Below are 14327 nucleotides of genomic sequence, written 5' to 3' on the forward strand. Positions count from 1 at the left end.
GAGGCCCCCCGGAAGACCTGATAGAACTTAAAGACGAAGCTATAAAGTGGATTAATTCTCTGGAGTTAGATTTATGAATTCTCTGTATTTGAATATTTATTGCCATACGATTAAATAAATACTGCTTACATTTGAACTATACCTACTATATTGTATCAGCATTCTATTCCATATGAGTTTTTGGCCATCTGAAGCACTACGGTCACGTTTCGTCACTTGTCATGTCATGTGTCATTTACGCACTGATATACTTGTTAAAACGTGACAGGTATGTTCACAAATACTAGATGGCGGTCCATCTTAGCTCTAATTACTGTCCACTATGAAAACTTATCAACATGTTAACCCAAAAATAATCTTAAGCCAAGAAATCACTCAAATATCAAATCACGCAACCAACTAATAAAGTAATGCTAATCTTATTGTACCACTCATAAGTCCTAGCATTTCTACTAAGCACGTTTGATTTACAACTTACAAGGCTCCTTAAAACGGAAGGTGTTGCCATATAAATAGTGACGGAAGGTTGCCATATAAATGGCTGTAAAATGGAGGATTGTAAACGTGGTTTTCTGTAAGTTGGTAACATAGAAACGCTTTCAAGTTGCTTGTGGTTTTTGTGAATTAGGTTCGTATGTAATGTACGATTTAAGTACATTATTAGTGCTTAGGAGTATAATGAAGATGTACCGATAAGTATCCTGATGTGTATTGATGCCAGGCGACTCAGGCGAGGTAAACTAAACGTGACATCCTATTCTTAATTATGTAGCTACCTAAGTTACATTAGGTGAGGTTTGGTCGTAGGTTTCCTGATAATTCTGTACCTACCTAATGTTACACTGTCACAATTCACAATATACATACTTATATGTATGTACTAGTAGAATAGAGACATAGTTAAAGTTAGTTGCACGGGAAGCATGGTCGCGCGATAGACGATAAAATAGCAGGCCGTCCCTATCGCACTATTTGTAAGTGTTTGATCTCCTACTGATACTCAACGTTGCTTTAAATATCACGTTCTTTGATTATTAGAAATTAATCGATCCGACTATCATTTTGAAATTGGCGGTGGAAGATATATACCCAAGGAGCTATCTTCTATGCTTTGAAAACATAATTATGGTGTCAACCAGAAGGGCTTGGAAATAATTGGCGTGACAGTATCTCGCCGCGACATAAATCACACGTCTTATTTCTAAATTATTATATATTTTATGACATAAGGACGAATTGCCTATGCCGCAGCGACATAATTTCACCACAATCATGTCATCCTTTAGCACAACTTGCCTTGTCGCGCGCGAGTCCATACATCAAGCGCGACTTCACGTATGGACTCGCGCGCGACAAGGCAAGTTATGCTAGAGAGTGACATGATTGTGGTGAGATTATGTCGCTGCGGCATAGACAACTCGTCCTGGCTATTATGAGATGCCACTGACAAACAAATGAATCACTCACCTTGCGGAAACCCAACAGCCTCCAGCCCGTGATGAGTCAAGCCGAACGGGCCGAGCCCGCCCAGGGGCCCAGGTCCCATCCCCATGTGGTGAGCGCTCGTGTGGTGAGCGTACGGATTCTGCGACAGCGGCGACGGCTGCTTCAGGTAGTGGAAGTAGTGGTGGAGCGGCGTGGCCGGGTGCGCTTGCGACGCCGAGGCGCTAGGCTGCGTCGAGTTGGTGAGCAGCGCCATCTGTTGTTTGGTAGTCACCGACTCGCGCGCGTTTGTGGCATTTTGGGCCGGTTATTGGCGGTTTGCCATTATTGTTTATCTGGAAAAAGAAAAGTGGATTCATAAGACTAAAAGTAAACTCTTTTTCTACAAAATCTCTCATTAAGGTATTGTTGCAATAGTCATTAACATAAAAGTACCTACTAAAGTTTGGGTTCAAAATTGAAACAAATGAAAAGGTGGCAATTAGGAATGTTTTTCACAGACAAAATAGGCGCGGAAACATCAGTTCTTAGAATTCTGTGTAGTTTCCGTCTGACACAAATTGATTTCCTGAACTATCTTACAGTGACTGCATTCGTACCAGTCTACTTACCTAATCAGTTACGTACAAGTAGCTATTCATCTAAAAGTAACCTTAACGATATCAAAAGCAAATATTTAATTTCTAACAAGGCAACGTAATTATATTCCAATGAAGAGCAATTTTTCACGGCTCATACACGCTACATTGAAATTACACGTTCGATCGAACACATCAATTTCAATTGCATTTTTTCCATAACTCCACAATTGCAGGTAATTTTTTCTGCATTGCAACACAAAGGTCTAAAAGTCAAACACGTGGGACGTTAAAGATTGAAAAACGCCCCATTCGTCACGATTTTGCCGTTCCAAATTCAAATATTGCAATTCTGTAGTTTTTTTTTCGGAGTAGGTACATGTTTGCCGACATTCTGTCACGTCTTTTTTGTAGTTACCTGGTCTTGGGTAGTGAGGGGTTGTATTGTTAGAAAAAGTGTGCTGACATACGAGATGTAAGCGATGAAAGGTGGGCATGATACTCGCACTAATCGAGGTCTATTCATGATGATTCTAATGGTCCCTTCTGTATGTTCAGAATTCCTTAGTGCTTAGCTAAAGTAACTTAGAAAGAGGGAGAGTGTGCTTTAAAGAAAATAAATTACTTAGGGGCACTTGCACCAACGAATTTATATGGAATTTGACAGTTGACAGCCCACTATGAGTTAAGCGATTGGTGCAAGTGGGCCTTATGGAAGTTGCGATTAGGAATCTCACCAAAATAAAGTTGACAGTCATTTTGATTGCAGATAGGTACGAGAACTTTTACACAACTGAACGTCATTATTTCATAGAAGTTTGACGTTTAAAATAACACTTGCTCCTGCACTTAAGTTGCAAGACTGTCAAGTATCAACCAACTTGGACTCTACCTACATTATAAAATGATGTATGCCTAGGTAAACGTTACCAAACTTTATACCTCGAAATACTTCAATTAATTATGCTAATTTTGCAATCGAATGCCTGCCAAGCTTTAGCAGTTACAAGAAACACTATACTTTCAAGTTGGTATGACTGCGTAACTTTCTAGAAATAGACAAATTCCAAACACTGGCTACTTTCAAGCGATTTCACATAAATGCTTTCCTTAATGAGTGTGTTTCTATATAAATTATAAAACTTGTAATACAGTATGTAAACTAACGAAAACCATTTACTGTAACCCGTAAATGTCCGTGATACTGAGAAACTTTTACTATGGGATCAACCCCGAAATCACGAAAATATCTTCTGACAGTTTCATAGGTAGTTTTATTTTATAGTAAGTATTTCCTATGGGAGAGTAAATTTTTATTTCGCGTTTTGGGTGTTGGTCCCATAGTAAAAGTTTCTCAGTATCACCTGGACATTTACGGGTTACAGTAAATGGTTTTCGTTAGTTTACATACTGTATAATCAAGGTAGATTTCAATCATCTTGAAAACATCACAACATGGCAATTCATTAGTCCTTCTGCTTCCTTTTTGCACCAACCGCGTCACTGTCGCCGAAATGTTCTCAGAAACCACATTGTCACCAAGCCACCTTGAATTATCAACAAAAGATTATCCTAAACCCAGACAAAGGATTCCCGAACACACAAATATGTTCCTAAAACTTATAGCTTTTAAGTTGGGATCCCTTGGATGTGTTGGAAGGATTTCTGCTCTGGTGAAATTTGGCGGATCCCAAGGCGTTCATTTGTTAGCGCTAAACCCGAATGGCGGTGAGTTTGAAGTGTTTTCACGTCAGTGGACTTTCTTTTTTAGGCTGAGTCACTTCTGAGGAAAGTGGTTTGGTGTACAGGTACGGAGGATTCGTAAATACACGTTTTTTCTGGTTGGTCTGGGGTAGAAGATTGTATGTAATTTTTAGAGTCCTTATGAGTCATATCCTAATTACAAGATAAATTATACTGCTTAGAATAAATAAATATTACCGGATAAATATTATCGGAAAATCTTACAAAAATCGACCCAACCCTAAACTTCAATAATGCTTGTGTTAGGGCTAGGTGATGGTATACCTGTTATTACAGGTAAAGACATGGAAAACATCTATATTCCAGATTTTCTGGAAGTCGGGACACCACAGGATACATTTCTACAAATTAACAAATATTCACGAACTAGCTTTTCCCGCGGCTTCGTCCGCGTACCAATCTAATCTTGTTCTCCCATACAAGCTTTGGACCCCCACTTCACCCCCTTAGGAGGTGAATTTTGAAAAATCCTTTCTTAGTGCTCCTCTTCACCTTATAAGGAACCTACGCGCCAAATTTGAAATCTCTAGGACCAGCTGCTTCGGCTGTGCGGTGATATGTCAGTCAGTCAGTCAGTTTCTTCTTTTATATATATTTAGATTATTCTCATTTATATTCTTTTTGATTGTATATATATTCTGCTAAATTTGACTAGGTTAGGTACATAGAAAAGTCAAGACAAGACCTCCGTAATGGGTGAAATAGCCTGTATTTGGGTCGCTAAGTATTTCGGAGTTGCTATCCCATACTAAAAATTGCTTAGTATGACATATATTCATTATTCACCCTGTAAATTATTGCAGATGACTTACAATTAACATTCTGTATAATATTCAAGGCTATGAAATTTAATAACCAATTATTAATAAGGAGGATAGGCAACCTTAATCTTCTATCTATACCATACGATGTTTCTATCAAAGCGTTAATACGCAAATTGGCTGAAGCTTAAATCGTTAAACCTGCCTATACTGCCATTTTATGACATTTGATATTCATGTGATGGGTCGTTTGATACCTTTGACTTCAGCAAGTATAGGTAAAGTATTCAAACGACGAAGCCATTTCTAATTAATGGACTTTAATGTCTTTATATGCAAATTTCTGTGGCACATAATTTACCACAGACTTTAAGGGATAGTCCATACCATAGTCCATATAGGTTTAGCAGTTTTGGAATTGTTACTAAAATAAATTGCTAACTTGAAAACTACGCTACGATCCCATTTTATTTTTACTTTATTAACAAAACAAACGAACGCTGACAATTATCAAAGAAAAAACACTATCAATTCTCCCCCACACAAAAGGTGTCAATGGCGAAAATCTATTTGTCAAAAACGCAACGCGTCATAAATATCGCGGGCAAACATTCGCCATATTGTTTAAAAACAAACATTTCGCGCCCTTCGCTGATGTCTTGTTTGCGCAGTTGGTAGCTCTGCGCAAGGTCTTTTATGGGGGTGCATTTTGAGACATGAAATTGTTACAATATTGTGGGTAAGCTACATTTGGACTAACTGAACTATATTTGGTGATATAAAAATAGCAATAATTAGGTTGCAATCGACATGCCATAGAAATAATATACGAAAAGTGCATACTAATAACAAAGTAATGTCAAATAATATTATGTTTTACGTAGTGGGCGGAGTAGTTTAGTATCCTGCAGGTACCTTCAATTCAGCATAATGATTAAGATCTAAATCTAAAATAAATAAAACTAAATCTTGAAATAAACAACAAAAAAATATTTACACTTAGATGCTGGCAGTAGGTAAAGATCTTAAACTTATTTTCATAGATATTTTTTCTTACGAGTGGGCGCCTTACTCTAAAATAGTGTACTTTTATATTTTTGTAATGTTTATTCCGTTTTATTAAACCTTCAATTTCTTGTTAGGTATTATGTCACATTTGTGACAGATCAATTACAAACCAACATTTAGAACAGCCTCGCTATAGATCAAGAGCCCAGGCCCGCCAGACCTTCCTCAAATTCTCAAGGATGAAACTTTGGGACAATGTAGAGTTCACATCGGCGTTTAATGTGTGCATATTTTCTAGTTCGGCCGATCGGCCAATTTTTTGCTATCAAGTGATGAAGGTGAAAAAAAAAAGTGCTTACTTTCCTTAAATTCTCAAGGCTGATTTTTATATATGTGTTAGAGCACGTTGTTAGAAATTGGTTATCATCAATGCCAGACCGACTTAAAGTTTCGATATGAGCATTAGTAGAATTGAAAATATTCCGGGTCTATAAAAGCTAAAAACTTGATTTTTTTACATAAAGCTACGTGTATATTGTATACTTGACGTAATAAGCGACTTTCAAAAATTTTACTTCTAAGGAAATAAAAAAATGAAAGTTTATTTGTGGTGCAAGATTAATTTTAAGCTATGAATTTTATTTACACTGCGTAAGTACATGTGTATTTTATTATAAATAAAACTTTTACCAGACGCGACAAAGTTGGCAAAAAACGACTCTAACTTACCTCATTTTCTCAAGCCTGATTTTGGTATACGATACGCAGGGACCTGTAACTAGACCATTTGTAAGCAGCCAGACCAATCGGATGGACCCAACCATCCGCCAGACCGACTTAAAGTTTCGATATGAGCATTAGTAGAATTGAAATATTCCGGGTCTATAAATTTAAGGAAAGTAAGCACTTTTTTTTTCACCTTCATCACTTGATAGCAAAAAATTGGCCGATGGGCCGAACTAGAAAATATGCACACATTAACCGCCGATATGAACTCTACATTGTCCCAAAGTTTCATCCTTGAGAATTTGAGGAAGGTCTGGCGGGCCTGGGCTCTGGGTCTACTATGCTTGTCTAGAACTTGTAACTAGAAATGACATTGTGAAATTGTCTGCAACTTATTAACAGACAGGTGACATAGTTAAAATAAGTTCTAAAACTGATACTAATATTGGAAACACTGATTTAATTTTCAGGGTGTTCAAGTTCTATTTATGACAATCGCGAATAATTAAACCTCGTTTACTACTTTTTTTAAGTTTCGAAGTCAACTTCATTTTCAATGGTCTTGGAGAAGACTAGGTACGTAAACAAAATTAAAATTTTGAAAAAACCCCCGACTGCGACATAGTTTACCGATTTTCATGAAAGGTGGCAAGAACACTCGCGACTAACTCAGCTTTCAGACAAACAAAACTAAATTTAAATCGGTTCATCCGTTCGGGAGCTACGATGCCACAGACAGACACACACACAGACAGACAGACAAACAGACAGACAGACACGTCAAACTTACAACACCACTCCGTTTTTTCGTCGGGGGTTAATTATACGCAACAAGTTTTAAACTTAAATTTTTTATCCGTGTATTTTTCCCAAAAAAAAGTTCAAGTAGACATTTAGTAATGGAAACATTATCTATGGCACACCACTACCACTGCGTAAAACCGTCGCTGTTGTGACAAAAACGTTAATTTCGGGCGTGATAATTGCCCACTGGGACGCCATTGTCAAGAATTTCTCGCTTCGGAGGACACTATTAACTATTTGTAAAGTTTTTTTTTTATTTCCCAATAACTATTTGTCACAAGGGACCCTGTCGGCACTTTTTGTGCGACGCAATGAATGGGTTCGGGAAATGTGGTTTGAGGGAAAATTTGAATCGAATGAGGTTTTGAGGTAGCTTTTACACGTCTGTTTTTTTTTTAACTTGGAACAATGGAACTCATCTTTCATGGTGGTCGTTAAATTTTAGAAAAATAAGTAACTCATGAAATTAAATTAATGCCCATATCATCTATCTATCTACTCACGTGATTTGGATTTCCATAAAAGGCGCTCTAAATTGCTTTGACTTAAACTTAGCCAAACATTTCAATACTCCGCTATGTAGCCATAGCTACCGCAATTTAGAGGTATTTAAGTTCGTAGCTCTAGCTATTGAAGCATGTAAGTGGTTATACATATAATTATAGTAATTTAAATATAAATTTCTAAAAAGAAACTGCCGTGATATATAAGATATCCTACGAATTTGACGAGAAAAACTGCTAATCACAGCCGTATTATACATCACAGCAGACTTCGAAGGATGGCTGCATTACTTTGACATTTTCGATTAGATGCCTTTTCCAATAGAATAAATTAGCTTTATTGTTGGACAGAGAGAGGTGTCTTTGCCCACTTTCCCAGGAATAGGCCATGAAAAACTAATAAATAAGAGGAAGAAAGAGAAAAATTAAGAAAATACCTAATCACACATCTACTACTGAATTTTACTCCGCAACGCATCATAGAAGCCAGACACATCGACGGAAGATCGAAGCTTTAACAGCAAAGCAGCTGCATTTTAGTTTCGAACATTACCTTCAGTCATTCACATCTAACAACAAGTTTCTATTAAAGCCAAGATGAAAGGATAAAATGTTTCTCCACAAAATTAAAATCTTCTTCTCAAAACAAATATGAATCTACATCGTATTAAATATCAAGAATCCAAATTAAACAGCAACTAAACACTTTTTTTGTAAGAAACGAAATGTTATTGGACACGAATTTGGGGTGCGTTCATATCATGACCATTGTTGTCCCTGACAGTTCACTAAACACCTCGGAATCCCATTCAAAATTTGAAATTGGAACATCTCTGTTCGAATTTCAAAGTGACAAATTTATTGTGTTGCTAGTTTTTTTTGCCGTCGTAAGAAATATGCCCGATACAAATGTACAGCTAATCAAATAAAGCTGACATATTAATGACATGTTAATCAATATGACATTTAAAAATTACGTACACGTTATTAATCTGTAATTACATTAACACAAGTAAACATTTTTTATCTTTCTTGTTATCTATGGTCCATAAATAATTACCTACACCGGTCAAATTGAGGTATTCTACAATCAAACAAAACTATATGGGGTGGCGTAATGGAAATAATTCCCAAAAGATTCATTCAAAGAATAAACAATTAGTTGTAGGAGGGAATCTAATATTCAACCAGACAAAATACTAAAAGTAAATCAGTTGACTCCCCCGAGAGGCAACCCGATGCCTCATTAGGGGCAATGGTACAAATGATTATGTTGGCAGAATTGATGGGGGGTTTGGCGGGAAGTGTGCGAGAAATAGCGGGGAAGGAAAACAGTTCAGAGATTGCTTTTCTGTATTATGTAAGAACCAATTTATTTTGCGAAATAACTTTTGAAATATCTATATCAAAAATAAAATAAATTCCTTGTAACATCAGAAGAATTATTTAGTCATTAAGAGGATACGGTAGCGAAAATGATAAAATGGAAAGGAGCCCCCCTTTCAACTTGGGAATTTCAGTTAAATATACAAGTGTTATTAACTAGATTTATCGAAAAAAAATTGTCCATTAAGAACAACTCAGTAAAAGATATTTCAAAAAAATCTTTAAAATCGAGGTTCCGCTCTCGACTCTTTCCTCCTTCAAAACTTAATCAATCGGAACGAAATTTGAGAATCTGAATAACAATGAAATAATCTACATATGTCGGACCGTTTAGCTTTATTGGTTAATTGTTACCAATCTTGAGTATCACACCTTTTTTTGCGCCACAATGAAAAAGGCCGTTTTTGGTAATTTTTGATTGGCTCTAGAGTCTTTAAAAAGCAGAATATCAAAAAAATCAAAACGGTCCGACACAGATAAAAATAATAAACAATCTGTGTTAAAAAAAATCATTGCTCTATCTTCAAAAACCAGGGAGGAAATAGTCGAGAGCGTATTTGTATGGAGAATTGACCCCTACCGTATCGTCTTAAATAACATGTCAGTCGTTAAGTTAATATCATGGGTGGTGGAAGACAGCTAGGATCTTTGCCCAGAAAACAGTAAAAAAAGTTTTTTTTAACCAGCATGTTTTTCATTCATGTCATGTCATGCATTCTAGTACCTATGTCGCATCATTCGTGTGGTCAAAATTGAACTACATATTCTATTTGAACTTTTAAATTATAAAAATATATCTAGTGTAATATAAACGTTCCGTACGTCATTTTGAATAGGATTTTCAACAGCGCGCCAAAAGGGACAGTTTAGAAACACCCTTCAAAATGAAATTTTCACTATCCTTAGTGAAAATTTCATTGTCACTCCTGTGTATTAACGTTTACTTCTTCGAATAAATATCTACTTATACTTTTATTACTAGAATCTGTTTAAAGATCAAGCGTGACCAACTGAGAGCTCCCCTCCCTTTTAGCGTGTCTCGTGGGTCTGCAGTCCCAAGAGGTCTTTAATGGCCTCTAACAGCCCGTGGTTACGGAGTCATAGGTTTTGTAATAAATTATACGCTATTTTACCGCCATTTCTTAACTAAACGTTTAGGTAAGTACCTACTATTCTAGTGATAATTGATTATCCGAAAAACAGGTCTGATAAAGTACTAAATGCATGTTAAAACGAAATTATGTAATATCTCTTAGGGGTCACAAAACCGTAAGTATTTTCGAAAACCGGGTTTACGGTTTTCGTATAGCAGCAAAACCGGTTTTCCGGTTTTTTCGGTGATTTTTCGGTTTTACATATAAAATGTAAGAAAACTGCAAATTATAAGTTCAAACTTTAATAGAGATTCATTTAACGACATACTAGGCATTTCTTATGAATCTAATAAGAACTTATCACGTCTAGCAACGAAATAAACACTGTAAAAACAAAACATTCCTCTTCTGGAAATAATACTGCATTGCAGAATTTGCAGATTTGTTACCCAGTAAAGTAACCATAGAATAGAAACAAAACGTAATGTTAAACTTTAAAGAATATTAATTGAGATCAGTAATCATTATTTCTAAATTAGAGATCAAGAAAGTTATTATATTCCCAAGAAAGTTATAAGATTTTAAAAATCTCAATTTTTCTTGAGAGATGTATATTGAGATCGTAGCATCGAGAGAACGTCTAAAGTATCATCACTCAGCGAGGTTCTCAGATGATGGCATAATAAACCTGCTGACGAAAACACTCTCTCACACTCTACGCTCGTGGGAGGAACATTTAACAAAGTGTTGTACACTTGTAAAAGGTACTTGCCCTTGACACCTCCGTTCTCATACAGAGCCATCTCCACTTTGATAACAGAAATCAAATCATCTTCAAATTCTGAGTCTAAAACTGATATCCTGCTCGACTGGGGTTTAGACATAGACTTATCTATTGCCTCTTGCAGTTCCTCCGCCATTGTCTTCAACGATGTCAGCGTAGTGGCTGTAGTGCCTGTAGTTGATGAAGATGAAGGTATTGCAACATTAACCTCGTCTCTTGCTTGAAGTCATGGTAAAATTATAAAACATGATGTAAAACAATACTAAACTAAGTTAAGTCCAAATTCAGTAAACTGATTAAAATGGGCATGTTTCTGTGTCAGTTGCCCGTGAACACCGAAACTGGCCTACTACCGTGAAGTACTTTGATTTGATCGTTCGTTCGTCTATCTGCCTCTTTATCGCTATCTAAGAGTGATAGAGAGGCAGACAGGACAGACAAACAGACGGTCGAAGTGCTTCGCGGTAGTAGGCCTGAAAAGGTTTCGAAACGTCCGGTTTGAACTAATTAAATCATAACGCGAGTGTATTAAATAATTATATTTTAATACATTTACCTGATTTACCCAATTACACGCTAGATGTTGCTGTACAGGGCATAAACAAATCGTACATACAACGCGGTGTTAAGATTTTTCCTGAGATAAGGACCCAAAAAAATATTGAAATAATTTTATGCTATATTTGTATAAATATTAAAATATTGATAATAAATACATTAAATACAATAAAGATCTGTCTAATACATATATTGTCTTCAAAAAATTGCTATCTAATCTACGTGCGGCCACATATTATCTTATTCAGAGTCTGAATTAAGATCTTCAATTCTTCATCGTTCGTAAATGTATGAAACTGACAGTCGATAGATGACAGCTATCAACTGTCAGTTTCATACATCCACGATCTTAATTCAGAATAAGATAATTTGTGGCCGCACTAAGGATTGGATTGAGAGGATAAATTGATGTAGATGACCAACTCAACGATTTATATATGTACAAGTCTAAAACCGAAAAACTCGAAAAACCGGTTTCCCTAATTTGAAAGCCGGTTTTGAAAATCGGCCGCCAAACCCGGGTTTTCCGGTTTTTTCGGTTTCGGTGAAACCGGTTTTGTGACCCCTAATATCTCTTGAGATATACATAGGTATCATTTTTATGCGATATATTTTAACTATAGGAAGATGAACCCGATACCTACTAAAGGGATATTTCTTCGTCGTTTAGGTTTATAAGTTGGTGTGTAAATGAAATTTTAAAGAAGCCTGATTTAATTTCGATGACAATCGATTTTTGACGCGACATCTGGGCCAAGGTGTCTTTATTCAGCCGTAACCATTCATTTTCCCCCGCATATAATACAAAACTAATCGCCATCCAATGTAGCCAACATAAGGCTTCTAATTCACTTCGCATATTCAATTTATTAGCTCCCCCATGTTGGTACTGGCACAATGGCCACGCGCCTTGGCCATTCGCGCTCTAATTGAGAGTTTTCGGGTTCTCGTCTATGGTGCGCGGAGATAAATGGAATAAGTTATTGTTTATGGTTTGCGAGGGTCGGATATTGCTACTTTTGTAATTGCTACATGTGGGCATGAAATTTGTCGATGATTGGCGTTGGACAGACATATTGTTATGATTTTAATGGTATTTTTGGAACATTTTATTTCTTACGTAGGTATATTTAATGTTTCTTTAATTACTTTTTGATATTTATTTCATGTTTGATAAAAGCATAAGTTGTACAGTACAGCTTAAATGTTTATGAGATCCACAAATCGCTGCGTTTACCTATAGTCTGTACTTTTAGGTATTTGAAAGAACGTAAACAAATAATTTGTTCATTGTCGGGTAGTTACAAAATTTGTCGGTTAACCAACCAAATACAAAAAAACAAGCGAATCTGTCAATGAGCGATTTGTCTTTAATCTTCTTATTTGGTCGCGTTATGTTTCATTTACCCTCTAGTGGCATACATGGAGCTATTTGAGGGTAAATTTTGTTTACATTTATTTAAATACCTAAAATGTGACGTTATCTGGGTAAAGGGATCTTATTGTCGATGGCGCTTACGTCCCTCGGCGTCGTATTTGTATACGACCATCGCCTTTAAGAGGATACGGTAGCGAAAATGCTAAAATGGAAAGGAGCCCCCCTTTCAACTTGGGAATTTTAGTTAAATATACAAGTGTTATTAACTAGATTTATTGAAAAAAAATTGTCCATTAAGAACAACTCAGTCAAAAGATATTTCAAAAAAATCTTTAAAATCAAGGTTCCGCTCTCGACTCTTTCCTCCTTCAAAACTTAAATCAATCGGAACGAAATTTGAGAATCTGAATAACAATGAAATAATCTATGTCGGACCGTTTAGCTTTTTTGGTTAATTGTTACCAATCTTGATCTTGAGTATCACACCTTTTTTTGCGCCACAACGAAAAAGGCAGTTTTTGGAAATTTTTGATTGGCTCTAGTCTTTAAAAAAAGCAGAATATCAAAAAAATCAAAACGGTCCGACACAGATAAAAATAATAACAATCTGTGTTGAAAAAATCATTGCTCTATCTTCAAAAACCAGGGAGGAAATAGTCGAGAGCGTTTGTATGGAGAATTGACCCCTACCGTATCGTCTTAACGCCTTAAGCGCTATCGACAATAAGGTCCCTTTTTCCAGATAACGTCACAAATAATACAGACCATAGAGGTGCTTGAATGTGCTTAAATAAAGTGTGAAACTTATAAATATGGAAATGTTGGGTTACCTATCCTCTAACCGACTAATAATAGTCATACTAGTTATGAAAAAAAAAGCTGCATTTTTGGATGGAAGCAAGCCGCTTTGCATGGTGATAGTAGACATCATAGTAAACGATTTTTTCCGAAGATATCGAAATTTCATCCCTTAGGAAGCCGAGCGTAGCGAGGTGTTTTATGAAAATGAAAAAAATTCTATCTTTTTATTTTATCGTCCTATTTTGACAAAACGTATTTCAAATGAAAGGTATTGATTTGTGTAATTTAAAAAAAAATACAAAGAAAAAAAATTTGAAAGAAAAGTAAGAAAAAAATTAAAAAAGTAAATTTACGTCTCGCACTGAATAACTTCAAAGAATGACAGACAAAATGTACAATGTCGATATACGAGTATTTTTTAATCGAAGACAGATAAATTTTTAGTTGAAAACTGAAGACCGCATCGAAATCAGATTAGCATTTTTTAAGATACAAGTTGCCAAAGTTGGGAAAGATCGCTTTATATGGCCACTTTGAAATTCCTTTGCCAGAAAGTCAGAAATAATATGTTTTTCTGACACAGAAAAATACATAGTAACAGTACACATCAAAATAAAATTAAAAATTCCGAGGATATTATAATTTCATCCCTTAGAACGACGAGCGTAGCGAGGTCGGTTACGAAAACCGAAAAAAAATCTCATTTTTTTGTACGTCGTCCGATTTTGACAAAACATGT

General features: G+C 35.9%; 1 protein-coding gene across 1 annotated transcript in view; it reads right to left on the reverse strand.

Moving 5' to 3' along the window:
- Positions 1-14327, reverse strand: part of LOC125237061 (homeobox protein OTX1 B) — an 82283-nt gene that overhangs the window by 48472 nt on the left and 19484 nt on the right. Inside the window, exon 2 of the mRNA XM_048144004.1 lies at positions 1468-1778. Within this exon, the coding sequence (XP_047999961.1) occupies positions 1468-1699 (232 nt within the window). The 5' untranslated portion in view covers positions 1700-1778. The remainder of the gene's footprint in view (positions 1-1467; positions 1779-14327) is intronic.

Source organism: Leguminivora glycinivorella, chromosome 20, assembly GCF_023078275.1.
Source record: "Leguminivora glycinivorella isolate SPB_JAAS2020 chromosome 20, LegGlyc_1.1, whole genome shotgun sequence".
Lineage (NCBI taxonomy): Eukaryota > Metazoa > Arthropoda > Insecta > Lepidoptera > Tortricidae > Leguminivora > Leguminivora glycinivorella.